The sequence below is a fragment of the Carcharodon carcharias genome, chromosome 13, assembly GCF_017639515.1.
Source record: "Carcharodon carcharias isolate sCarCar2 chromosome 13, sCarCar2.pri, whole genome shotgun sequence".
Classification (NCBI taxonomy): domain Eukaryota; kingdom Metazoa; phylum Chordata; class Chondrichthyes; order Lamniformes; family Lamnidae; genus Carcharodon; species Carcharodon carcharias.
Genome location: NC_054479.1, coordinates 61,074,489 through 61,102,443, shown reverse-complemented (window position 1 = coordinate 61,102,443; position 27,955 = coordinate 61,074,489). Strand labels below are relative to the sequence as shown.

The 27,955-nt window shown below is 43.6% G+C and overlaps 1 protein-coding gene across 6 annotated transcripts in view; it reads left to right on the top strand.

Annotated features, from left to right (window-relative positions):
- Positions 1-27,955, top strand: part of sfi1 (SFI1 centrin binding protein) — a 151,414-nt gene that overhangs the window by 99,061 nt on the left and 24,398 nt on the right. For all 6 annotated transcript variants that reach the window (XR_005944702.1, XM_041202035.1, XM_041202037.1 and 3 more), the window contains 3 exons: positions 1-290; positions 4,935-5,030; positions 15,972-16,302. Coding sequence is in view for 5 of the 6 variants with exons in the window: in XM_041202035.1 (XP_041057969.1) it covers positions 1-290; positions 4,935-5,030; positions 15,972-16,302 (717 nt within the window). In the remaining variant the exon portion in view is untranslated. The remainder of the gene's footprint in view (positions 291-4,934; positions 5,031-15,971; positions 16,303-27,955) is intronic.

Genomic DNA, 27,955 nt, shown 5'->3' with positions numbered 1-27,955 from the left:
ACTGCTTACAGCCGCCATCAGGTTGTCTATCGCTGTGCTATGATCTGGAAGCAAAGAGCACTCTGCAAGAGGGAGAGGTTGAAGCGCAAGTCTACAGCTGTGACATGCAAAAAAACTGTGGCTTTCAAGCTTCCAATTGCTGAGGTTTGTGAAGAGAAAGATGTCAGTATGAAAACTGGAATCTTGAAGAGTGAATCTAGGAAAAGGGTTTCAAAGACTGCACCAAATCCAATTAGATATGATGGCTTACCACCAATGCTGTCAGGTGGAGACATGGATTTCAGCAATTTGTAAGTTAACTAATTACATTTCTATCATTCATTTTATCCTTCGGCTCATCCGACGCCTCAACAAGAAACTTTTTCTCTTTCTCTCAAGTGCTAAGGAACGCAAGCTCCAACAACTCATCGACACCAACACCCATCTAGGACCCTCCACCCCTGCCTGTCCCTCCGTCCCCACCCCATCTTCCAATCCCAACCCCAGCCATGTATTCACTATACCCCCTGACCTTCCCCTCTTCGATGCTGAACGTTCAGTGCTCAGCAAAGGACTTAGTTTCATACCCTTACGCCCTCACCTCAATGAATTTCGGGCTCGGCACGACGCTGAACTCTTCTTCGGCCGTCTTCGTCTCCGGGCTCACTTCTTTGGGCAGGAGTCCTCTCCCAGTTCAACGGATCCTTTTACCCATCTCCAATATTCTCCCTCCACCTGGACCCCTCCCTCTGGATTCTTACCTTCTCTTGATCTTTTCATTGAGAACTCTCGGCGCGACATTAGTTGTCTCAATTTCTCTGCTCCTCTCACCCATTCTAACCTGTCTCTCTCTGAACTTACTGCACTCCATTCTCTCAGGTCCAACCCTGACATTGTCATCAAACCCGCTGACAAGGGTGGTGCTGTTGTTGTCTGGCGCACTGACCTCTACCTCGCGGAGGCTGAGCGTCAACTCGCAGACACTTCCTCCTACCTCTCCCTGGACCATGACCCCACCACTGAACATCAAGCCATTGTTTCCAGGACTGTCACTGACCTCATCTCCTCTGGGGATCTCCCTCCCACAGCTTCCAACCTGATAGTCGCCCAACCTCAGACGGCCCGCTTCTATCTCCTACCCAAAATCCACAAACAGAACTGCCCCGGTAGACCGATCGTCTCAGCTTGTGCCTGCCCCACAGAACTCATTTCTCGTTATCTTGACTCCCTTCTCTCTCCCCTTGTCCAGTCCCTTCCCACCTACATCCATGATTCCTCTGACACCTTACGTCACAAAAACAATTTCCAGTTCCCTGGCCCCAACCGCTTCCTCTTCACCATGGACGTTCAATCCCTCTACACCTCCATCCCCCACCAGGATGGTCTGAGGGCCCTTAGCTTCTTCCTCGAACAGAGGCCGGAACAATCCCCATCCACCACTACTCTCCTCCATCTGGCTGAACTTGTTCTCACGCTGAAAAATTTCTCCTTCAACTCCTCTCACTTCTTCCAAATAAAAGGTGTGGCTATGGGTACCCGCATGGGCCCCAGCTATGCCTGTCTCTTTATGGGGTATGTGGAACATTCCTTGTTGCAGTCCTACTCCGGCCCCCTTCCACAACTCTTTCTTCGGTACATCGATGATTACTTCGGTGCCGCTTCATGCTCTCGTCGGGACTTGGAAAAATTTATTAATTTTGCTTCCAATCTCCACCCCTCCATCATTTTCACGTGGTCCATCTCTGACACTTCCCTTCCCTTCCTTGACCTCCCTGTCTCAATCTCTGGTGATAGACTGTCCACCAATATCCATTACAAACCCACCGACTCCCACAGCTATCTCAACTACAGCTCCTCACACCCCGCTTCCTGTAAGGACTCCATCCCATTCTCTCAGTTCCTTCGCCTCCGCCGCATCTGTTCCGATGATGCTACCTTCAAAAACAGTTCCTCTGACATGTCCTCCTTCTTCCTTAACCAAGGTTTTCCACCCATGGTCGTTGACAGGGCCCTCAACCATGTCCGGCCCATCTCCCGTGCATCCGCCCTCACGCCTTCTCCTCCCTCCCAGAAACATGATAGGGTCCCCCTTGTCCTCACTTATCACCCCACCAGCCTCCGCATTCAAAGGATCATCCTCCGCCATTTCCGCCAACTCCAGCATGATGCCACCACCAAACACATCTTCCCTTCACCCCCCTTATCGGCATTCCGTAGGGATCGCTCCCTCCGGGACACCCTGGTCCACTCCTCCATCACCCCCTACTCCTCAACCCCCTCCTATGGCACCACCCTATGCCCACGCAAAAGATGCAACATCTGCCCCTTCACTTCCTCTCTCCTCACCGTCCAAGGACCCAAACACTCCTTTCAAGTGAAGCAGCATTTCACTTGCATTTCCCCCAACTTAGTCTACTGCATTCGTTGCTCCCAATGTGGTCTCCTCTACATTGGAGAGACCAAACGTAAACTGGGCGACCGCTTTGCAGAACAACTGCGGTCTGTCCGCAAGAATGACCCAAACTTCCCTGTCGCTTGCCATTTTAACATTCCACCCTGCTCTCTTGCCCACACGTCTGTCCTTGGCTTGCTGCATTGTTCCAGTGAAGCCCAACGCAAACTGGAGGAACAACGCCTCATCTTCCGACTTGGCACCTCATCTTCCGGACTGAATATTGAATTCAACAACTTTAGGTCGTGAGCTCCCTCCCCCATCCCCACCCCCTTTCTGTTTCCCCCTTCCTTTTTTTTCCAATAAATTATATAGATTTTTCTTTTCCCACCTATTTCCATTATTTTTAAAAAATTTTTTAAAAATCTTTTATGCTCTCCCCACTCCCACTAGAGCTATACCTTGAGTGCCCTGCCATCCATTCTTAATTAGCACATTCTTTTAGATAATATCACCAACTTTAACTTTAACACCTATGTGTTCTTTTGTTCTATTGTTGTTGACATCTTTTGATGATCTGCTTCTATCACTGCTTGTTTGTCCCTACAACCACACCCCCACTCCACTTCTCTCTCTCTCTCCGCCCCCCACACACACACCTTAAACCAGCTTATATTTCAACTCTTTCTTGGACTTGAACTCAAGTTCTGTCGAAGGGTCATGAGGACTCGAAACGTCAACTCTTTTCTTCTCCGCCGATGCTGCCAGACCTGCTGAGTTTTTCCAGGTAATTCTGTTTTTGTTTTTGTTTTACATTTCTATCTGTTTGATAACACCTTTGAGTCTAAAGTTGACACAGTGACATTGTCTCGTGGTACTATAGGACATTGCTACTGATCTGAAATGGCCATTGGTTGAGCGTGTGTGGAGAAACCTAAAGGTTATAAGAGAGAATTCTCATGAACGGATAGAATAGCTTTCCAAAAGTAATGTTAACTCTGCTTTGCCAATCTAAAAAAAATGAATTCAAACTGTTTTAGGAAGTGAGGAGGTCAGGTAATAGTAGCATCATGTACAAGAGGTTATCAATGAGGCTGTAAAGAGTATTGTGCAAATTCCCATCTGCAATACTATGTTTAGCTCCAATCACCAAATATAGGAACAATAATGTATGAAGGAATACAGAGATTAGCATTTGAGATGATTGTGTTATTAGACATTCTAATATGTTTCAGCTGAACCAAATTTGGATCCAGGCCCTTGCAGGGAGGGTATACAGGATAATGGGGCAAGATTTAAACTACTACGCAGGTGAGTGGTACAACTATAAAAGCAAAGATTGAGATTAATTGAGAGGGGAGATAGGAGACAAATGAAGAATAGTTAAATTTTGTACAATTTTAAAAACATGTAATTAGTAGTTGGGCTGTCAAAGGAAGAGTCGGGCCAATTTAGGGACCAAAATGGAGATAGTTTTATGGAGGGAGGGAACATGGCTGAGGTACTAAAGAGTATTTTGCATCTGTCTTCACAAAAGAGAGTTCTGCCAGTAAAGGAGGTGACAATTGGATAGGATAAAAAGATGGTATTCACAATGTTGACAGTTCTCAAAGCAGAAAAGCCATCCGTTCCAGATGGAATGCATCATAAGTTGGTAAGGGAACTAAGGTTGGAAATTGTGGAGGCACTGACCATTACTTGCCAATCTTCTTTAGATATAGGAGTGGTGCCAGAGGACTGGAGGATCGCAAATGGGATAAACTGGGCAACTGTGGGCCAGTTAGCCTCATGGTGGTGGTGATAATAATCCAAGCCAAAATTAATTGGTATTTGGAAAAGTATGGGCTAATAAATAAAAGCCAACAGGATTTTGTCAATGGCAAATAGTGTTTTACTAACTTGGTGGAGCTCTTTCATGTCATAGTGGAGAAGGTTGAGGAGGGTAGTGCGGTTATTGAGGATCATGCTCATTATGTGTCATCTGTCCAGGACACAAGTCACCATCGCCTTTGTAATCATCTTCTCACTACCTTAGAAACATTTCTAGCAACAGATGAGTATGGACTGTAATGTTCTCTATGTGCAAATGCTGTGCATTTATTCTGCTCATCCAGAGGCAGGTTTCAATTGATATTAGTGAGAGTCTAAGAATAGGCCACCCTCCCCCAGTCAGAGATAGTGTGGGAAGAACTACAGAAGAAGGAGGAGAACAATAACTCTTAGAAAGACTGTCTTATGCACTCCGCCCTCACCAAAAATCAGAGATTTAAAACAGACTGGCAATTAGCAGCATGTGTGCGGGACAGCATTTTCAAACATCATGTGGTAAAGTATGTATGGACACCTCACCCTGTGGTAAATTATATTATTCAAATTCCTCATTAAATGGACCAGGAACAACATTAGCACAGGGTTGTAATGGGTTGAGAGTGTCCAGTGAATAACCTGTGTTACAGTATTCTGAAATGATTCAAAAAGGAACTTAATTATAAATTATTTAGAGGAAAGAATATGGCAGTCATCTCCTTTTGAAAATTAATTCAGTCCTCCATTTTATTAATAGACCCCTTGTACATCCGGTAAGATTACAGCCAAGAAGACCAGGGTTCCTGTTAGAATCATTGCGAAAGAAGGATCTTCTGGACAGTATCAACAGCAGGTATGAATATCTATAGGATGAGGCAGCCCAATGTGATGGTTCTGTGGTAAAGGGCATTCACTAATTCATCAAGAAGCATAAACATAAGCAGTGATTTCCTTGTGGGCTTCTCTCATGAACCAGCGGTAAAACATTTCCATATACTGCATGTATCAAGTGCATTTTCAAACAATGAATAAAAATGATGCGTTATTACAGACTTATGTATAATTTTGCATTATTGATAGTGAGAATGCAATGTGACAAGACAGTATTAGAAATTTATTTTCAAATTTACATAAGTAGTTCAGCCAAATTTGTGGAGATTGATCACTTGAATTTAAAATCCATCTATTCTCAAGAGATTATACATTTTCTTTTTAGATTCTTTATTTGAGTCCTGTATTTACCAATGCTATAGACTAAGTTTCTAATTACATTGTCATCTGGGAGAAGTTGAGGACCCAAATCCATTTCCCAATGTCAACTTAATTTAGTGTGATCAATTCGATCTATGCTGCACCAACATTTTAGGGCCAAAAATGCAATCCAGTAATATTTAATAAATAATTTCAGAAAATATGCACAATTTTATATTAGTAGTGAACATCACACCACATTTCATACACAGATAGTGCTTGCATTTATAGTCTTCCACACAAATGCATTGATTATCAGGTTACCCTAATTAAACTGGGACATGTGCCAGAAGAAGAAAGTAAGACTCACATTTATATAGCGTCTTTCACATCCACAGGATTTCTCAAAGCAATTTGCAGTTAATTAATTACTTTTTGAAGTGCAGTTACTGTTGTGATGTAGAAAAAGCACAGCAACCAATTTGTGCATAGCAATCTCCCCTAAACATCAGTGTGATCAGACCACATAATCTGTTTTAGTGATGCTGATTGAGGACAGGATATGGCCAGGACATGTAACTCCTCTGCTCTTCTCCATATTAGTTCATACTAGTTCAAAGAGATCTAAAGGGAAGACCCACCATTTGTGGTTAACTTAAGAAGTTAGGGAAAGCATCAAACTTAAGGAAAAAGCATATAACTGCACAAAGGTGAGTGGCAGGTCAGATGATTGGTCAGAATATAAAGAACGGCAGAGAATGACTAAAAGGTTAATCAGGAGAAAGAAATTAGAGTATGAGAGGAAGCTACCTAGAAATGTAAAAATGGATAGCAAGAGTATTTAAACAAGAAAAGAGTAGGTAAAGTGAGCATTGGTCTTCTAGAGAGTGAGAATGGGGAGTTAATAGTATATAATAAGGAAATGGCAGATGAAATGAACAAATGTTTTGTTTCTATCTTCACCATAGAGGATACAAAAAACATTCCAGTAATAGCTGTACATCAGGAGGTGGAGGTGAAAGAGGAACTTGATGAAATTAGAATCACCAGGGAAGTGATACTGAGCAAGCTGATGTATCTGCAGGCTGACAAAGTCACTGGGTCCAGACAGACTTCATCCTAGCGCCTTAAAAGAGGTGGCTAATTAGGTAGTAGGTGGGCTGATAATTTTCCAAAATTCCATAGATTCTAGAAAGTTTCCATCAGAGTGGAAAGTAGTAAATATAACCTCTCTGTTCAAGGAGGGAGGGAGGCAGAAAACAGGAAACTATAGACCAGTTGTCTTGATGTCTTGTCATGGGGAACGTGTTAGAGTCGATCATTAAATAAGTTATAGCTGGTCACTTAGAAAAGCTCAAGGTAATCGGGAAGAGTCAGTGTGGTTTTATGAAAGAGAAATCATGTTTAACCAATTTATTAGAGCACTTTGAAGGAGTAAGGAGCCTGTAGTCGAACTGCACTTGCATTTCCAGAAAGCATTTGATAAGGTGCCACTTCAAAGATTATTGCGGAAAATAAAAGCACATAGTGTAGGGGGTAACATATTAGTCTGAATAGAAGATTGGCTGGCTGGCAGAAAACAGTATACATAAATAGGTCTTTGTCTTATTGGCAGGATGTGACGAGTGGAGTCCCGCAAGGGTCAGTGCTGGGCCTCAACTTTTTACAATTTACATCAATGAATTAGAGGAGGGGAGCAAAGGCATGGTAGCTCAATTTGCAGATGACACAAAGATAGGTAGGAAAGTTGTGAAGAAGACATATGATGTTTGCAGACAAGATATAGATAATGTTATGATGTGGCAGATGATGTGTGCCAGGTGCACCAATTCCACGAGGGAAACTTGGTTGTGCTATCACAACGGTTTTGCAATTTGTATTTATTATGAGATGTGTGCACTGAATTCAGAAGTAATAAGTTCACCAAGACCTTTAGAGATTTAAAAAAACTAAATTAAGATATATATTAACAAAATGAATGATGCCAAGCACATACATAAGAGTACATTTACGACTTTAACAACCCCTAAAAATCCTAATTAACCTGACTCCCGGTTACACTCCCTTTAAGGCAACAATCCACAATAGATTTTAGATTTAAAACAAACTCAATAATTTAACACAATACCCTAGGCAGTGGAATTCCAAATGGCTTTTCTCCAGCTTGGGTTTCGTTAGATAGCAGACTTGTGCAAAAATGCTAGAGGCTTCATTAAGGCTATTTCACACACTCCTGTTAGATCTCACATGGCCTTCTGACACACAGCCTTTCATTCTCATTTATCTTTGTTTCTCTCTCTCTCTAATATTTAAATTATATTGTTCCATATGTCTTTGAAACTGTATCTTCCTCATAATATAAAAACTTTCAAGTTGCCACTATATATTGTCAGTAACCTTTGGAAAAAATAAACCTTCCTTAGCCTTGCATATCTGACTAGTTGAACAGACTAAGATCCCTTTGAAATCCAAATATCCCTTCATTTATCTAAAAATGCAAATTCCCTTCACACCTTACATTCTAAGTCAACATCCATGTTTACTCATGAGCATGTCAAGCAGCTAGCTTCTTTTGATTATTTAAAGCTTGCAGCCTACTTAACTACAAAAAGTAATTAAATCACACACAGACCCAACTATACTTAACCCATAAATCATCTTCACAATAAACCTGCACCATTTTAATGATTATTATACGTTCATCACAATGAAGTTGAGTGAGTTGGTAAAAATCTGGCAGAAGGTGTATAATGTGGGAAAATGCAAAGTTGTTCACTTTGGCAGGAAGAATAAAAAAGCAGAATATTACTTAAGTGGAGAACGACTGCAGAATTCTGAGCTGCAGAGGGATCTAGGTGTTCTCATGTACGAGTCACAAAACAGTATGCAGGTTCAGCATGTAATCAAGAAGACTAATGGAATGCAATCCTTTATTACGAGATAGAAACCTATAAAATTCTAACAGGACTAGACACAGTAGATGCAGGAAGGATTTCCCGATGGCGGGAGAGTCCAGAACCATGGGTCACAGTCTGAGGATACGGTGTAGACCATTTAGGACTGAGATTAGGAGAAATTTCTTCACCCAGAGAGTGATGAGCCTGTGGAATTCACTACCACTGAAAGTAGTTGAGGCCAAAACATTGTTTGTTTTCAAGGAGGAGTTAGATATAGCTCTTGCGGCGAAAGGGATCAAAGGATATGGGGAGAAAGCGGGAGCCGGTTATTGAGTTGGATGATCAGCCATGATCATAATGAATGGCGGAGCAGGCTCGAAGGGCTGAGTGGCCTACTCCTGCTCCAATTTTCTATGTGAACTGAACATAAAAGTAAGGGTGTTATGCTTTAGTTATACAGGGCATTGGTGAGACCGCGTCTTGAATATTGTGCGTGGTTTTGGCCTTATTTAAGGAAGAATGTAAGTGTGTTGGAGGTGGTTCAGAGGAGGTTTACTAGAGTGATTCCTGAAATGAGCAGGTTGCCTCATGAGGATAGATTGGGCATGCTGGACTTGTTTCTACTGGAGTTTAGAAGAGTGAGGGGTGACGACTGAAGTATACAAGATCCTGAATGGTCTTGACAAGGTGGACACGAAATGCATGTTTTCACTTGCGGGTGAGTCCAGAACTAGGGGCCACTGTTTTAAAATTAGGGGTTTCCCCTATAGGACAGAGATGAGGAGAATTTTTTTTTGAGGGTTGTGCGACTTTGGAACTCTCTGCCTCAGAAGGCGGCAGAGGTGAGGCTCACTGAATATTTTTAAGGCAAAGGTAGTTAGATTCTTTTTAGGCAAGGGAATCAAAGGTTATCGGGGTAAGATGGGAATGTGGAACTTGAACCACAAACCGATCAACCATAATCTTATTGAATGGTGGAGTAGGCTCGATCGGCCTACTTCTGATCCTATTTCATATGTTCGGAAGTTTTCCACTTTCTGCCATCTCTCCATCTATCCCTCCCTCCTGTCCTCCTTCTGTGCCTTCCTTATCCTCATCCCCAACCTTTTCCTCTCCTCTCCTTTCTATTCTCCCCTTTTTCATCTCCTGAACCCATTTTCCTCCCTGCCTTATGTCCTGCAATTCTCCCTCTCAGAGAATATGATCATAGCTGAACAGTTTGTGTTTGACTGATGTCTAAACACTAGTCATACAGATGAATAAAATATATTTCACTATCTGGGTAGAGATGCAACCATTGTTAGTTCTATCACTTTTGTCTCTACAACTCATAGTTCAAGATCTTTACAGGCCTCTGGTCATGCATATTATCCTTCATGATTCAATATGGTGTGCTGAGAGTTTTTGTGAACAAAACTCCCAGAAATGAGAGGTTGTTCGTGACCAAAACAAAAAAACACAGCTGGCCAACCTTGTTTACCATCTAGGGGCCTATTGTCTCACTTTCTAATGCCACTGCTTCCTATTTCAGTGCCCTTATTAAGCAAAAGATCCTCTCCTTGTTGATCAACTCTTTCTTTCTCAATGTGATCCATATTCTGAAGTATCCTGGGAATTAACAACTCAACCATTTCATTGTTTCTAGCTGCAGCACAAATCTGTATTCTATTTATAAGACAAAGGAAAGCAAAAAATTTAATCATGTGGGATTAAACCAAATCCTCACCCTAAACATATATGTCTATAAGAATAAGATTTTACACATTATCTCCAACGTTCCCTCTACTCTCCAATTTCTCCTACCCCCTTTCCTCCTCAGTTTCTCTCTCACTTCTTCCCTCTTCCTCCTCTCCCCTCCCTACTCTTCTTTCCCACTGAGGGTAAAGTTTGGACTGATAAGTATTTAGCAATAATTAATAACGACACGCAGGCGTTATTTAATGATGTAGAGTCATTAACTAAAAGATTTTCAATTAATGTTCATCAAACAAAACAGAGTAGAATTCAAATAACAGTCCTGGAAACAATGGCTTGATGTTCAGTGGTGGGGTCATGGTCCAGGGAGAGGTAGGAGGAAGTGTCTGCGAGTTCCACGACTGTCACTGACCTCATCTCCTCTGGGGATCTCCCTCCCACAGCTTCCAACCTGATAGTCGCCCAACCTCGGACGGCCCGCTTCTATCTCCTACCCAAAATCCACAAACAGAACTGCCCCAGTAGACCGATCGTCTCAGCTTGCTCCTGCCCCACAGAACTCATTTCTCGTTATCTTGACTCCCTTCTCTCTCCCCTTGTCCAGTCCCTTCCCACCTACATCCATGATTCCTCTGACACCTTACGTCACATCAACAATTTCCAGTTCCCTGGCCCCAACCGCTTCCTCTTCACCATGGACGTCCAATCCCTCTACACCTCCATCCCCCACCAGGATGGTCTGAGGGCCCTTAGCTTATTCCTCGAACAGAGGCCGGAACAATCCCCATCCACCACTACTCTCCTCCGTCTGGCTGAACTTGTTCTCACGCTGAACAATTTCTCCTTCAACTCCTCTCACTTCCTCCAAATAAAAGGTGTGGCTATGGGTACCCGCATGGGCCCCAGCTATGCCTGTCTCTTTATGGGGTATATGGAACATTCCTTGTTGCAGTCCTACTCCGGCCCCCTTCCACAACTCTTTCTCCGGTACATCGATGATTACTTCGGTGCCGCTTCATGCTCTCGTCAGGACTTGGAAAAATTTATTAATTTTGCTTCCAATCTCCACCCCTCCATCATTTTCAAGTGGTCCATCTCTGACACTTCCCTTCCCTTCCTTGACCTCTCTGTCTCAATCTCTGGTGATAGACTGTCCACCAATATCCATTACAAACCCACCGACTCCCACAGCTATCTCGACTACAGCTCCTCACACCCCGCTTCCTGTAAGGACTCCATCCCATTCTCTCAGTTCCTTCGCCTCCGTCGCATCTGTTCCGATGATGCTACATTCAAAAGCAGTTCCTCTGACATGTCCTCCTTCTTCCTTAACCGAGGTTTTCCACCCACGGTCGTTGACAGGGCCCTCAACCGTGTCTGGCCCATCTCCCGCGCATCCGCCCTCACGCCTTCTCCTCCCTCCCAGAAACATGATAGGGTCCCCCTTGTCCTCACTTATCACCCCACCAGCCTCCACATTCAAAGGATCATCCTCCGCCATTTCCGCCAACTCCAGCATGATGCCACCACCAAACACATCTTCCATTCACCCCCCTTATCGGCATTCCGTAGGGATCGCTCCCTCCGGGACACCCTGGTCCACTCCTCCATCACCCCCTACTCCTCAACCCCCTCCTATGGCACCACCCCATGCCCACGCAAAAGATGCAACACCTGCCCCTTCACTTCCTCTCTCCTCACCATCCAAGGACCCAAACACTCCTTTCAAGTGAAGCAGCATTTCACTTGCATTTCCCCCAACTTGGTCTACTGCATTCGTTGCTCCCAATGTGGTCTCCTCTACATTGGAGAGACCAAACGTAAACTGGGCGACCGCTTTGCAGAACACCTGCGGTCTGTCCGCAAGAATGACCCAAACTTCCCTGTCGCTTGCCATTTTAACACTCCCCCCCTGCTCTCTTGCCCACATGTCTGTCCTTGGCTTGCTGCATTGTTCCAGTGAAGCCCAACGCAAACTGGAGGAACAACACCTCATCTTCCGACTAGGGACTTTACAGCCTTCCGGACTGAATATTGAATTCAACAACTTTAGGTCGTGAGCTCCCTCCCCCATCCCCACCCCCTTTCTGTTTCCCCCTTCCTTTTTTTTTTCCAATAAATTATAAAGATTTTCCTTTTCCCACCTATTTCCATTATATAAAAAAAAAACCCCACTAGAGCTATACCTTGAGTGCCCTACCATCCATTCTTAATTAGCACATTCGTTTAGATAATATCACCAACTTTAACTTTAACACCTATGTGTTCTATTGTACTATTGTCGTTGACATCTTTTGATGATCTGCTTCTATCACTGCTTGTTTGTCCCTACAACCACACCACCCCCCCTTCCACCTCTCTGTCTCTCTATCTCTCCGCCCCCCACACACACACCTTAAACCAGCTTATATTTCAACTCATTCTTGGATTCGAACTCAAGTTCTGTCGAAGGGTCATGAGGACTCGAAACGTCAACTCTTTTCTTCTCCGCCGATGCTGCCAGACCTGCTGAGTTTTTCCAGGTAATTCTGTTTTTGTTTTGGATTTCCAGCATCCACAGTTTTTTTGTTTTTATCACTAGTATGTTACCTCATTGTGTCTAAAATCCCATGGTGTCTTTCTCTGTCAAATGAAGCTCAATAGAGTCATGTGATATTAAATGCTGCCGTCTTCTATTAGTTACAATCTAAAAGGATAGTATACCATAAGGTTAACTGATCAGTAATCTTTAATTATGTGATTTAAACTAAAACTAGTCATTAAATATTGATTTCTCTACAATGGACTTTGTTTTGAGACTGAGTTACTGCATAATTGTGTTCTCTGATATTTGCCAGTCTTATTCCTCATATAAGCCTTTCAGAGTGAGATTGTTTTGATATCCACAAGCATTCACCATTAGCAATTTTCTAGCTTGTATGCCTTACTGCAGACAATAACATTTCCCTCATCCTCCCACAATGCCAATCCACATGGAATAAGTCAAACTAATCACCCTGCGTAATCAGCAAGTGCGACTACATCAGCGAGTCATGGGAATTCAACCTGAACTGGTGCCATAATCAGATTTTTGGGCTTCTGTTTGGCTTGCAGGTGATAAAGTATATAATTCCAGTATATAATACTTATTATGAATCATTAAATGATGATGGAAGCCCTTAATAACAGCTTTATGATGTGGTAATGCTCCATGCTTGAACCTAGACAGTAAGTGGCAGTAGAATATTGAACTGCAGAGGGCATCACCAACAAGTCAGATCTTGTTCTCACCTGATATCTACCTGCACTTTCCACCAGGGTCAGTGGGCAAATGATCATATTCGGGATCCCAGATGATTTTATTTCCCTTCACCAGCTCAGGGACTCTGAGGGCAATTGTAACAACTTAAATGATGACTCAACTAATTCGAGGCAGTCCAGAGATCAAACTGGGACCTACCAGTTTGTGTGAATCAGTACAGTTTTTAGGGCCAATCTGCTTTTATCACATGAGTTTCAGGGATATTTATTTTCTGATGAAGCTGCTGCTGACTATTCTCAAATAGATGTAAGAAAATTCAGGGTCATTATTTGAAGAGGAGTGGGGGGAATTCTCCCAGTGTCCTGCCCAATATTTATCTCTCTATCAACATCACCAACACTGATGATCAGCTCATTTATCTAATTTCTGTTTGTGGAATCTTACTCTGTGCAAATCAGTACTATTTTCCGCTATGTTACAACAGTTATAGCACATCAAAAGCAGCGAATTATTTTCAGACATCTTGATGTTGTGAAAGATGGTCTAAAAAATTGATCTTTATTGATCCTTTTCTTCTTTGCTTTAATTTGCAAATATTTTTGACTTCCATGTGTTCAAATTCAGTGTATTATTCATTATGATCTTTCACTTTATCTGGGTTTTCTTTCCTGCTCTCCAGTGTGAAGAGTCTGCAATTGCTGGTCGCCTTCCTGTAGCTCACACAAATTGCATTGTTTCTGTGGGAACTTAGACTTAAAATATTAGCTTAGAGTATTGGATGACTATTTGTATTTGAAGGTCATCACAACCCAGCCTGATCCTGATTCTGATCATCAATGCAGGCTTTCCAGCAGGCTCTACTGGTCAGCAATCAGGAATGAGGATCCTGGCTGAGTTCAGTTTTTCTCCTACCTAACCCAACTGGCTTTAATATCACCAGCTTTAACACCTCTTTGCCCTTTTGTCTATGACATCCTTTGGTTATCTCCACCTATCACTGGCCCTCTATCCAGCTCTACCTGCACCGCCCCCCCCCTTAAACCAGCTTATATTTCACATCTTTTCTATTTTTCCTTAGTTATGTTGGAGTCATACGGACTCGAAACGTTAACTGTGTTCCTCTCCACAGATGCTGTCAGACCTATTGAGTTTCTCCAGATATTTTTGTTTTTGTAAAGGATTTCCAGCATCCGCAGTATTTTGATTTTATCTTCGTGTTTAATTGACTGCCACTTCTCTTCAATGAATGCCTACCTTGAAGAAGTATTGCTCTTCTCTCCGACAGGATTTCCGTCTCTCTTTTTTGCCTTGTTCACTTTCATTGCTTTCCATTTCTCTCCTGGTGTTTGACAAGGTGTTTACTAAAACTCGCTTTAATATCACCAGTTTCAACGCCTCTTTGTCCTTTTGTCTATGATATCTTTTCGTTATCTCCACTTATCACTGGCCCTCTATCCCACCCCGCCCCCCTTAAACCAGCTTATATTTCACCTCTTTTCTATCTTTCCTTAGTTCTGTTGAAGAGTCATATGGACTCGAAACGTTAACTGTGTTCCTCTCCGCAGATGCTGTCAGACCTGCTGAGTTTTTCCAGGTATTTTTGTTTTTGTAGAGGATTTTGGTTCTCTTGTAGAACTCTTACCGCCTCCTTACCTGCGAGCAGCCAACTTGGTTCATGCAGGGAATCAAACCTAATGGGCTGACGGCAACAGAATGTCTTTGCCTAGGTGCTAGTCCAGAAGGTCCTGCTTTGTTATGTATTGTATGAGAGCTGTGCATAATGAGATAGAAACAACACCATTATATGGCAGAAAATGTCCCTTTCTTTTAAGATCTACCATTTTGTAAACTGGACAAGGGGTGACATTGAGCAGTCTGCTTGATCAAGAAGTGAACCATCTGCCAGCATCTATGGCATGCAACTTCTCCCTATATTTCCCAAATGCTATGCTGTGTGGAGCAGGAATTCACAGGTTTGATCCTTGGTTTGAGTTAGTGCTATGCAAGAGTGCTCTGAGGCACCCCTTGTGTTGTTGGGGGTGTGGGGTGAAATTGGTCGGTCAGAATTCCCACTCTTGGTGCCTGCCTAGCGACTCCTGGAGAATGCCAATGTGTAGGTGTGAGAACAAGGTGGAGTTGCCCAATGGTGAGTAGCCCACTGACAATTCATTGTTTATTAGGTCAAAGAGAGACTAACGTGGGGGGAAGTAAACACAAAATAAAGTTAAAGGGCCTTTCAAGCTGATGCATGCTAAGTATCTCCTGCGAGTGACCGGGCAGTGCTATGATGGAACAGGTACAATTTACTTACCCTCTGGGGGTAAGGGAGGTGCAGGGCAAACAAGGTTTCAGAGGAGAAGGGAAGGAAATAAGTTTTAAAAAAAAATGTGGAAATCAAATTTGATATCTTCTCACTGCTAACAGAAAGAGGCAGCATACTGCCCAAAGATTAAGAGTTCTTTCTTACTGACACTGCTCGTTTAATAGTGTAGAAACCATGAGTTTAATCTCCTTCAATAGTTTTCTTTTAATACATAAGCTGAGGGCTTCTCTTTTCTGAAGTTGCTGACTTGTGGAGTGCAATTCCAGCAGCCTTGGACTCTTGGTGAGTTAGGATTCCAGCGGGTGTGGACTAATCATATGATTCGGTTCCAGCATTGACAGCAGCTTCCAGTTGCTGTTTGCCAATACGATTTCCAGATTAATGATGAAATACTGAATTATTAGCGCACAATTATTAATTTATAATCAAGCCTTTTATTGGTTTCAGCGGCAATGCATCGAGACTGGACTCTGCAACAGCAACTACAACTGATCTGCCAGTAATGGAGAGCCCAACACAAACCAGAACCCTTGACGTAAGGGGTCCCATCAGCCTAGGTGACCATTCTGAGAATGATGCCACTGAAGGTGCTTCTTGTCAATCGTTATGTTTTGCTAAAGAGACAAAGAATCTACAAACTGTGCAGCTACAGGCTTCCTTTCCCATTGCCCACTTTTCTTCAAAGACAACCATGGATAGCCAGCAGGAGCAGCCAGTGCCAAAGGAACTCCTGCTGCCCCCATCTGCATTCCTGTTACTTGGGAAAGAGAAAGTGAATGTAAGACTGTGTTATTCATCTGTGTATTTTTTTTTTACCAATCTTCTCACCTTTCTGAAGATGCTGATTCTTGTGGTTTGTTCCAGTTAACACCAGACACCCTCCTGATACCTCATCTTGGTGTCTCTTCCATATGTGTAAACTTGAGCATTAAGACCTAGTTATCCACTCCTGCACTCTCCAGCTTCCTGCTGACTTCAATGTGCAGAAACTTGCAGGCTGACTGCTGAAGTGGTCTGAGTGTCAGAGGAGGAGCTATTAGCTTTCTCTTACAGGGAGAATAACGAATGTTATGTCTGACCATGATGTGACTCAATACAGTTGTCCTTTGCAGTACAGAACACTGAATGTGTGTGTGACTGTTAATGGATAAAAATGCACCTTGGATGCATTACCTCAGTAAAATAGGAGGTTTTTTAAATCAGGGAATTGAGAACGTGCAATGGTCTGATGTCATCTTCTGCATGTACAGCGCTGCAGGTTGACATCTCTGCTTGATTCCAAGACTGTGGTTATGCTGTCCGATATTGAGCCTCTTCCTGTTGAACATCAATGGGACCAAAGCCAGCACATTAGCCTCCACCCTCTCCCCACAGAATTGTTTTCCCCCCCAGATGCTGATTCTGCCTCCCTTGACAACTTCGCTGAGGCAGAATCTGTGATATGCTGAACTGTGAGCTGAGGTTTGCACCTCACCATCACTAAGGATACTCGTTTCCACCTCCAGAACTTCAACCACTTGGCTCACTCCACTGCTGTGGGAACATTCAACCATACCATCATTGCCTCAATGCTCTAATACAGTCATGCTCTCTTGGCAATCACCCATGTTCATAAACTGCAATTTGCTCAGAACTTTCCAGCTCATTCCTTATCCTAAAGCACATTGCCTGCTATCTTCAACTCTTGTTGTGTCTTAAGTGTATGCAAAGTGATACAATCCCTGAAGTCAATGATAACTTTAAAAAAGATTTCAAATTTTAAGAATATTAGCAACGTAGGAACATAGAAGCAGGAGTAGGCCATTCAAACCTCAAGCCTGCTCCACATTCAGTAAGATCATGGTTGATCTGGTTGTGGTCTCAGCTCCACTTTTCTGCCTGCCCCCATAAGCCTTGACTCCCTTGTCAATCAAAAGTCTATCTAATTCTGCCTCGAATAAATTTTACTGTGATGACAAAATAAAAACAACACTAAACACTATTCAGTAGGCAACCTATGCTCTAAATTACAGACAAATTCCCCATTTAGCTATTAACACAACTGAAAATCTCCAGCTACGGTTAGACCATAAGACGTAGGAGCAGAAGTAGGCCATTTGGCCCATCAAGTCTGCTCTGCCATTCAATGAGATCATGGCTGATCTGATAATCCTCAACTCCACTTTCCTGCCTTTTCCCCATAGCCCTTGATTCCTTTACTGATTAAAAACCTGCCTATCTCAGCCTTAAATATACGTAACGACCCAGCCTCTACAGCCCTCTGCGGTAAAGAATTCCACAGATTCACCACCCTCAGAGAAGAAATTCCTCCTCATCTCTGTCTTAAATGGGTGATCCCTTACCTTGAGATTATGCCCTCTCGCCCTAGACTCTCCCAGAAGAGGAAACAGCCTCTCAGCATCGACCCTGTCAAACCCCTAAGAACCTTATATGTTTCAATAAGGCTGCCTCTTATTCTTTTCAACTCCATTGAGTACAGACCCAATCTACTCAACCTCTCCTCATAAAATCCCTCCATACCCAGGGTCAACCTAGTGAACCTTCTCTGAATTGCCTCCAATGCCACTATATCTTTCTTTAAATAAGGGCACTAAAACTGTTCACAGTATTCTCGGTGTGATCTAACTAGTGCCTTGTGTAGTTTTAGCAAGACTTTCCCATTTTTATACTCCATTCCCTTTGAAATAAAGGCCAACCTTCTATTTGCCTTCCCTATTACTTGCTGAACTTGTATGCTAGCTTTTTGGGATTCATGCACAAGGACTCCCAAATCCCTCTGTACCACAGCTTTCTACAGTTTTTCTCCATTTAAATAATATTCAGCTCCTCTATTCTTCCTGACAAAGTGCATAACCTTACCTTTTCCCACATTATATTCCATCTGCCAAGTTTTTGCCCACTCACTTAACTTGTCTATATCCCTCTGTAGACTCTTTCTGTCATCCTCACTACTTGCCTTCCCACCTATTTTTGTGTCATCCACAGACTTGGCAATAGTACATTCACTTCCCTCATCCATTTCATTAATATATATTGTAAATAGTTGTGGCCCCAGCATTGATCCCTGTGGCATTCCACTGGTTACAGGCTGCCATCTTGAAAATGCCTCCTTATCCCAACTCTATCTTCAATTAGTTAGCCAATCCTCTGTCCATACTAATATACTACCCCCAACACCATGGGTTCTTATTAAATAGCCTTATGTGCGGTACCTTATCGAACGTTTTTGTGAATGCAAACATATTACATCTACTGGTTCCCCTTTATCTATCCTGCTTGTTACCTCCTCAAAGAATTCTAATAAATTTATCAGGCATGATTTCCCCTTCATGAAGCCATGCTGACTCTGCTTGATTATATTATTGGATTTATAAATGCTCTGCTATTACATCCTCTATAATAGACTAACATTTTCCCAGTGACGGATGTTAAGCTAACTGGCCTATAGTTACTCTTTTTTTGCCTCCCTCCTTTTCTGAATAAGGATGTTACATTGGCAGTTTTCCCATCCTCTGGAAATTTTCCAGAATCTAAAGATTTTTGGAAGATTACTACCAATGCATCTACTATATCTGTAGCTACTTCCTTTAATATCCTAGGATGCAAACCATCAGGTCCAAGGGACTTATCAGCCTTTAGCCCCATCAGTTTCCCTAATACTTTTTCTCTAATGACAGCTGTTGTATTTATTTCCTCCTCGCCTTTTGCCCCTTGATTATTTAGGGCAGGATTTTTCAGTCGGCGTGCGGGGACGGGCCTGACACGCCAAAGCGTTAAACGACGTGCGATGACGTCGGGCGTGCATCCCGATGTCATCGCGCAGTCCCACAACATTTCCTCCGTGAATATGTAATTAAGAAAGTAATTGTTGTCATTAGTAACTCTGCCTGTCCAACCTTAAGATTGGCGGGCAGGTGAAAAGGCCAAGTGGCCTTTGCGTTTTTTAGAAAAACTCATCCATAAATAAAATTTTTTTCCTAAATATAAAAGCATGTTCCATCTCATGTGACACAGTCACAGGAGGGGACATATTTAAATACATTTTTAAACCTTTTATTTAACTTTTTTGAACATCGATTCAATCTCCCTGAGACAGCTCCGGGAGATTGAAGCGCTTTTTTGCGCTGGCCCCAACTCTCCCTCCTTCCTCCACCTGCACAGGTAGTGCTGAGTGTTATGGCTCGTGTATTACGCTAGGCGGGCCTTAATTGGCCCGCCCGCATAAAATGGTGGTGTAGAGCCGATCGTGGGTGGCGATCAACTCCACGACCACCCACTCCTGCCAAGCCCACCCACCACCTGAAAAATTCAGGCCTTAGTATTTTTGGAATGCTATTAATGTCTTCTACTGTGAAGATTGATGCAAAGTATTTATTTAACTCCTCTGCCATTTCCTGGTTCCCCATTATTATTTCCCCAGCCTCTTTCTCGAAATGGCCTATGTTCACTTTGGCCTCCTCTTCCTTTTTATATTTTAAAGAATCTCTTACTATCCGATTTTATATTACTTGCTAGTTTATCCTCAAAGTTTATTTTCTCCCTCTTGTTTTTTTGGTCATCTTTTGTTGGTTTTTAAAACTTTCCCAATCTTCTGGCTTACCAATAAACGTTGCCACATTGCATGTTTTATCTTTCAATTTGATACTATCCTTAACTTCCTTGGTTAACTATGGATAGTTTACTCCCTTCCTAGTATCCTCCTTCCTCACTGGGATATATCTTTGTTGTGAGTATTGAACTATTTTCTTAAACATCTGCCATTGTTCAACAACTGTCTTTTTTGGTAAACCTCTTTCCCAGTCCACTCCAACCAAATTTGCCCTCATTCCTTTGTAATTACCCTTACTAAGTTTAACACAGTTGTTTCCGACCCAAGTTTCTCGCTCTCAAACTGAATGCTAAATTCTACTAGGTTTTGGTCACTGTTTCCTAGGGGATCTTTTACTCTGAGATCATTTATTAAACCTGTCTCATTATACATTACCAGATCCAAATAGCCTGATCCTTGGTTGGATCCGCAACATATTATTCTAGCAAACTAAACTGTCCTGAATACATTCTATGAATTCTTGCTCATATCTTCCTCTGCCAATTTGATTTTCCCAATCTACATGAAGATTGAAGTCACCCATGATTAATGTACTGCCTTTTTTACACGCCTCCATTATCTCCTAATTTATTCTCTGTCCTACAGTATAGCTACTGTTAGGGGGCCTATAAACTACACCCACCAGTGTTGTCTTCCCCATGTTATTTCTTACTTCCATAAAGATTCTACATCTTCTGACCCACAATCAGCACAGCTGCTTTTGCCATTGTCTACAGTTATCAATATCTAGCACCTTCTTCCCAGTAAGTCAATCTGGGACCGCCTTTGCCCCCATAGCAACCAAGCCACTCAGAGCAATCAAGTGACCCCTTCACTATTCAATTTTACCTTATATTAAAGAGACAGTCCCAAAACATAACAATCTTATTAACTTCAAAAGTAACCAAACAACCAAATGGTTCAAAAAATAACTCATTGTTTCTGAAATAACATGGAATAAGTTTAATCCACAGAAGTTACTACATAAATGCAAGCTCTTTCCTTAGACAGGGGGTTGCTAAGTCAGTCAGAGCTGGGAGATCTGAAGCAGCTGTTCCCAGCTGCGGGAACAGTGGAGGTCTGCACTTGGCCTCAGCAGGCCTGGTTATAGGGAAGGCTGACCTTCCCATTCCCACTGTTCAGTTCCCCTGCAGGAAACATTAATTTTGAATGGGACATCAGGATTGAGTGACTGAATTGGATTTGGTTGTAATGCCTCTGTCACTAAATCTCGCATGAGGCAATGGAGATTAACAGGCATCTATGGAACTGTACCTCAGCAAGCAGTTGGTGTGTTAAAGGTAGGATGGGAGAAAATTGAGGGGAAAAGCACAAATCAGTGCTCCGATATATACATAGGTAGTTCTTGGTTTTGCTGGTGAATCATCTCTGCAGGAGCACCCCAGGGCTACATCACTATATAGCTTAAACAAAAACAAAAATTGCTGGAAAACTCAGCAGGTTTAACAGCATCTGTGGAGAGAAAGAGTTAATGTTTTGAGTCCAGATGACTCTTCTACAGAACTAAAAAGAAGTAGAAATGTGGTGAAATATATACTGTATAAGGGGGGGTGGAACAGGTGAAGCTGGATAGAAGGCCACTGATAGATGGAGGCAAAGGAGAGATTGCAAAAGATGTCATGAACAAAAGGTCGAAAGAGTGTTGATAGTGGTACTTAACATTGAGTTCAACAACTTCAGATCATGAACTCTTTTTTTTCCTGGCTAAAGGAGGTGCTAATGGTGACATTAAGAGTAGAAAGCAGGATGAGCAAGTGACAGATGGCCCTAGTGGGGGTGTGGTGGGAGAGGGGATCAAAAAAGGTGGGGATAACACAATGAAAGGAAATAAAATTTAAAAATAATAGAAATAGTTGGGAAAAAATGTATCCATAAAACTTAAAAAATAAATATTTGAAAAAAGGGGGGGGAAAAAAAAGAGTTCATAATCTGAAGTTGTTGAACTCAATATTAAGTACGGAAGGCTGTAAAATGCTTGATCAGAAAATGAGGTGCTGTTCCTCTAGTTTGTGTTGAGCTTCACTGGAACATTGCAGCAGGCCAAGGGTATGTGGAACATTCCTTGTTCCAGTCCTACTCAGGCCCCCCGCACAACTCTTTCTCCGGTACATCGATGACTGTTTCAGTGTTGTTTCATGTTCTCCTCTGGGCCTGGAAAAATTTATTAATTTTGCTTCCAATTTCCACCCCTCCATCACTTTCACATGGTCCATCACTGACACTTCCCTTCCCTTCCTTGACCTCTCTGTCTCAATTTCTGGTGATAGACTGTCCACCAATATTCATTACAAGCCCACCAACTTCCACAGCTACCTCGACTACAACTCCTCACACCCTGCTTCCTGTAAGGACGCCATCCCATTCTCTCAGTTCCTTCGCCTCCGTCACATCTGTTCCGGTGATGCCACTTTCCTAAACAGTGCTTCTGACATGTCTTCCTTAACCAAGGTTTCCCACCCACAGTGGTTGACAGGGCCCTCAACCGTGTCCGACCCATCTCCCGCGTCTCTGCACTCGCACCTTCTTCTTCCTCTCAGAACCATGATAGAGTCCCCCTTGTCCTCACTTTTCACCCCACCAGCCTCCGTATTCAAAGAATCATCCTCTGCCATTTCCGCCAACTCCAACATGATGCCACCACCAAACACATCTTTCCTTCACCCCCCACCGTCAGCATTCCATAGGGACTATTCACTCTGGGACACCCTGGTCCGCTCTTCCATCACCTCCTATACCTCAACCACCTCCCACAGCACCTTCCCATGCAATTGCAGAAGGTGCAACACCTGCCCCTTTACTTCCCCCCTCCTCACTGTCCAAGGGCCCAAACAAACACTCCTTTCAAGAGAAGCAGCACTTCACTTGCACTTCCCTCAATTTAGTCTACTGCATTTGCTGCTCCCAATGCGGTTTCCTCTACACTGGAGACACCAAACGCAGACTGGGTGACCGCTTTGCGAAACACCTTTGGTTTGTCGGCAAACATGACCCAGACCTTACTGTCGTTTGCCATTTCAACACACCACCCTGCTCTTGTGCCCACATGTCCGTCCTTGGCCTGCTGCAATGTTCCAGTGAAGTTTAAAAAATAAATATTTGAAAAAAGGGGGGAAAAAAAAAGAGTTCATGATCTGAAGTTGTTGAACTCAATGTTAAGTACGGAAGGCTGTAAAGTGCATAATCAGAAGATGAGGTGCTGTTCCTCCAGTTTGCGTTGGGCTTCACTGGATCTTTGCAGGATCATGTGTGCATGAGAGCAGGGTGGTGTGTTGAAATGGCAAACGACAGGAAGGTCTGGGTCATGTTTGCGGACAAACCGAAGATGTTTCGCAAAGCGGTCACCCAATCTGTGTTTGGTGTCTCCAATGTAGGGGAAACCGCAGCAAATGCAGTAGACTAAATTGAGGGAACTGCAAGTGAAGTGCTGCTTCACTTGAAAGGAGTGTTTGTTTGGGCCCTTGGACGGTGAGGAGGGGGGAAGTAAAGGGGCAGGTGTTGCACCTTCTGCAATTGTATGGGAAGGTGCCGTGGGAGGGGGTTGACGTTTAGGAGGTGATGGAAGAGCGGACCAGGGTGTCCCGGAGGGAATGGTCCCGATGGAATGCCGCCGGGGGGGTGAAGGGAAGATGTGTTTGGTGGTGGCATCATGTTGGAGTTGGCAGCAATGGCAGAGGATGATTCTTTGAATACGGAGGCTGGTGGGGTGAAAAGTGAGGACAAGGGGGACTCTATCATGGTTCTGAGAGGAAGAGAAAAGTGCGAGGGCAGAGACGCGAGAGATGGGTCGGACACGGTTGAGGGCCCTATCAACCACCGTGGGTGGGAAACTTTGGTTAAGGAAGACATGTCAAAAGCACTGTTTAGGAAAGTAGCATCACCGGAACAGATGTGACGGAGGCGAAGGAACTGAGTGAATGGGATGGAGACCTTAAAGGAAGCAGGGTGTGAGGAGTTGTAGTCGAGGTAGCTGTGGGAGTTGGTGGGCTTGTAATGAATATTGGTGGACAGTCTATCACCAGAAATTGAGACAGAGAGATCAAGTAAGTGAAGGGAAGTGTCAGTGATGGACCATGTGGAAGTGATGGAGGGGTGGAAATTGGAAGCAAAATTAATAAATTTTTCCAGGCCCAGATGAGAGCATGAAACAACACTGAAATAGTCATCAATGTACCAGAGAAGGAGTTGTCAGAGGGGGCCAGAGTAGGACTGGAACAAGGAATGTACCGCATACCCCTTGGCCTGCTGCAATGTTCCAGTGAAGTTCAACGCAAACTGGAGGAGCAGCACCTCATCTTCTGATTAGGAACTTTACAGCCTTCCGTACTTAACATTGAGTTCAACAACTTCAGATCATGAACTCTTTTTTTTCCCCTCCCTTTTTTCAAATATTTATTTTTTAAGCTTCACTGGATCATTGCAGCAGGCCAAGGACGGACATGTGGACACGAGAGCAGGGTGGTGTGTTGAAATGCCAAATGACAGGAAGGTCTGGGTCATGTTTGCCGACAAACCGAAGGTGTTTCGCAAAGCGGTCACCCAGTCTGCGTTTGGTGTCTCCAATGTAGAGGAAACCGCATTGGGAGCAGCAAATGCAGTAGACTAAATTGAGGGAAGTGCAAGTGAAGTGCTGCTTCACTTGAAATGAGTGTTTGTATGGGCCCTTGGACAGTGAGGAGGGGGGATGTAAAGGGGCAGGTGTTGCACCTTCTGCAATTGCATGGGAAGGTGCCGTGGGAGGTGGTTGAGGTATAGGAGGTGATAGAAGAGCGGACCAAGGTGTCCTGGAGGGAATGGTCCCTATGGAATGCTGACTGGGGGGTGAAAGGAGGATGTGTTTGGTGGTGGCATCATGTTGGAGTTGGCAGCAATGGCAGAGGATGATTCTTTGAATACGGAGGCTGGTGGGGTGAAAAGTGAGGACAAGAGGGACTCTATCATGGTTCTGAGAGGAAGAAGAAGGTGCGAGTGCAGAGACGCGGGAGATGGGTCGGACACGGTTGAGGGCCCTGTCAACCACCATGGGTGGGAAACCTTGGTTAAGGAAGACATGTCAGAAGCACTGTTTAGGAAAGTGGCATCACCGGAACAGATGCGATGGAGGCGAAGGAACTGATTGAATAGGATGGAGGCCTTACAGGAAGCAGGGTGTGAGGAGTTGTAGTCGAGGTAGCTGTGGGAGTTGGTGGGCTTGTAATGAATATTGGTGGTCAGTCTATCACCAGAAATTGAGACAGAGAGGTCAAGGAAGGGAAGGGAAGTGTCAGTGATGGACCATGTGAAAGTGATGGAGGGGTGGAAATTGGAAGCAAAATTAATACATTTTTCCAGGCCCAGAGGAGAACATGAAACAACACTGAAACAGTCATTGATGTACTGGAGAAAGAGTTGTGGGAGGGGGCCTGAGTAGGACTGGAACAAGGAATGTTCTGTATACCCCTTGGCCTGCTGCAATGTTCCAGTGAAGCTCAACACAAACTGGAGGAACAGCACCTCATTTTCCGATGAAGCTTTTTACAACCTTTCGTACTTAACATTGAGTTCAACATGTTCAGTTCATGAACTCTCTTTTTGATCCCCTTTTTTCAAATATTTATTTTTTAAGTTTTATATATACATTTTTTTCCCACTATTTCTATTATTTTAAAAATTTATCTCCATTGTTTTATCCCCACCTTTTAACCTATTTTGATCTTTTCTCCCACACTGTCTCCTCCCCCGACTACACCCCCACTATAACTGAGCAGGTTTAACAGCATCTGTGGCGAGAAAGAGTTAATGTTTTGAGTCCAGATGACTTCTTCAGAACTAAAAAGAACTAGAAATGTGGTGAAATGTATACTGTATAAAGGGTGTGGAACAGGTGAAGCTGGATAGAAGGCCAGTGATAGATGGATGCAAAGGAGAGATTGCAAAAGATGTCATAAACAAAAGGTCGAAGGGGTGTTGCTGGTGGTACTTAACATTGAGTTCAACAACTTCAGATCATGAGCTCTCTTTTTTTCTGGCTAAAGGAGGTGCTAATGGTGACATTAAGAGTAGAAAGCAGGATGAGCAAGTGACAGATGGCCCTAGTGGGGGAGTGGTGGGGGGAGGGGATGGTGTGGGAGAAAAGATCAAAATAGGTTAAAAGGTGGGGATACAACAACAAATGGAAATAAACTTTAAAAATAATAGAAATAGGTGGGGAAAAATGTATATGTAAAGCGGGGGGAAAGAAAAAGAGTTCATGATCTGAAGTTGTAGAACTCAATGTTAAGTACGGAAGGCTGTAAAGCGCCTAATCAGAAGATGAGGTGCTGTTCCTCCAGTTTGCGTTGGGCTTCACTAGATCATTGCAGCAGGCCAAAGACGGACATGTGTGCATGAGAGCAGGGTGGTGTGTTGAAATAGCAAACGACAGGAAGGTCTGGGTCATGTTTGCCGACAAACCAAAGGTGTTTCGCAAAGTGGTCACCCAGTCTGCGTTTGGTGTCTCCAATGTGGAGGAAACCGCATTGGGAGCAGCAAATGCAGTAGACTAAATTGAGGGAAGTGCAAATGAAGTGCTGCTTCACTTGAAAGGAGTGTTTGTTTGGGCCCTTGGACGTTGAGGAGGGGGGAAGTAAAGGAGCAGGCGTTGCACCTTCTGCAATTGCATGGGAAGATGCCTTGGGAGGTGGTTGAGGTATAGGAGGTGATGGAAGAGCGGACCAGGGTGTCCCAGAGGGAATGGTCCCTATGGAATGCTGATGGGAGGGTGAAGGGAAGATGTGTTTGGTGGTGGCCTCATGTTGGTGTTGGCGGAAATGGCAGAGGATGATTCTTTGAATACGGAGGCTGGTGGGGTGAAAAGTGAGGACAAGGGGGACTCTATCATTGTCCAGGGAGGAAGAAGAAGGTGCGAGGGCAGAGATGCAGGAGATGGGTCAGACACGGTTGAGGGCCCTGTCAACCACTGTGGGTGGGAAACCTTGGTTAAGGAAGACATGTCAGAAGCACTGTTTAGGAAAGTGGCATCACTGGAACAGTTGCGACGGAGGCGAAGGAACTGAAAGAATGGGGTGGCGTCCTTACAGGAAGCAGGGTGCGGGGAGTTGTAGTCGAGGTAGCTATGGGAGTCGGTGTGCTTGCAATGATTATTGGTGGACAGTCTATCACCAGAAATTGAGACAGAGAGGTCAAGGAAGGGGAGGGAAGTGTCTGTGATGGACCATGTGAAAGTGATGGAGGGGTGGAAATTGGAAGCAAAATTAATAAATTTTTCCTGGCCCAGATGAGAACATGAAACAACACTGAAACAGTCATCAAAAACTGGAGAAAGAGTTGTGGGAGGGGGCCTAAGTAGTACTGGAACAAGGAATGTTCCGCATACCCCTTGGCCTGCTGCAATGTTCCAGTGAAGCTCAACGCAAAGTGGAAGAACACCTCATTTTCCGATGAAGCATTTTACAGTCTTCCATACTTAACATTGAGTTCAACAAGTTCAGATCATGAACTCTCTTTTTGATCCCCCTTTTTTTCAAATGTTTATTTTTTAAGTTTTATATATACATTTTTTTCCCACCCATTTCTATTAATTTTAAAATTTATTTCCATTCAGTGTTTTATCCCCACCTTTTAACCTATTTTGATCTTTTCTCCCACACTGTCCCGTCCCCCCACCAGGGCCATCTGTCACTTGCTCATTCTGCTTTCTATTCTCAATGTCACCATTAGCACCTCCTTTAGCCAGTACCACCACCATCAACACCCCTTTGACCTTTTGTTTATGACATCTTTTGCAATCTCTCCTTTGCCTCCACTGGCCTTCTTATCCAGATTCATCTGTCCCACTCCGCCTTAA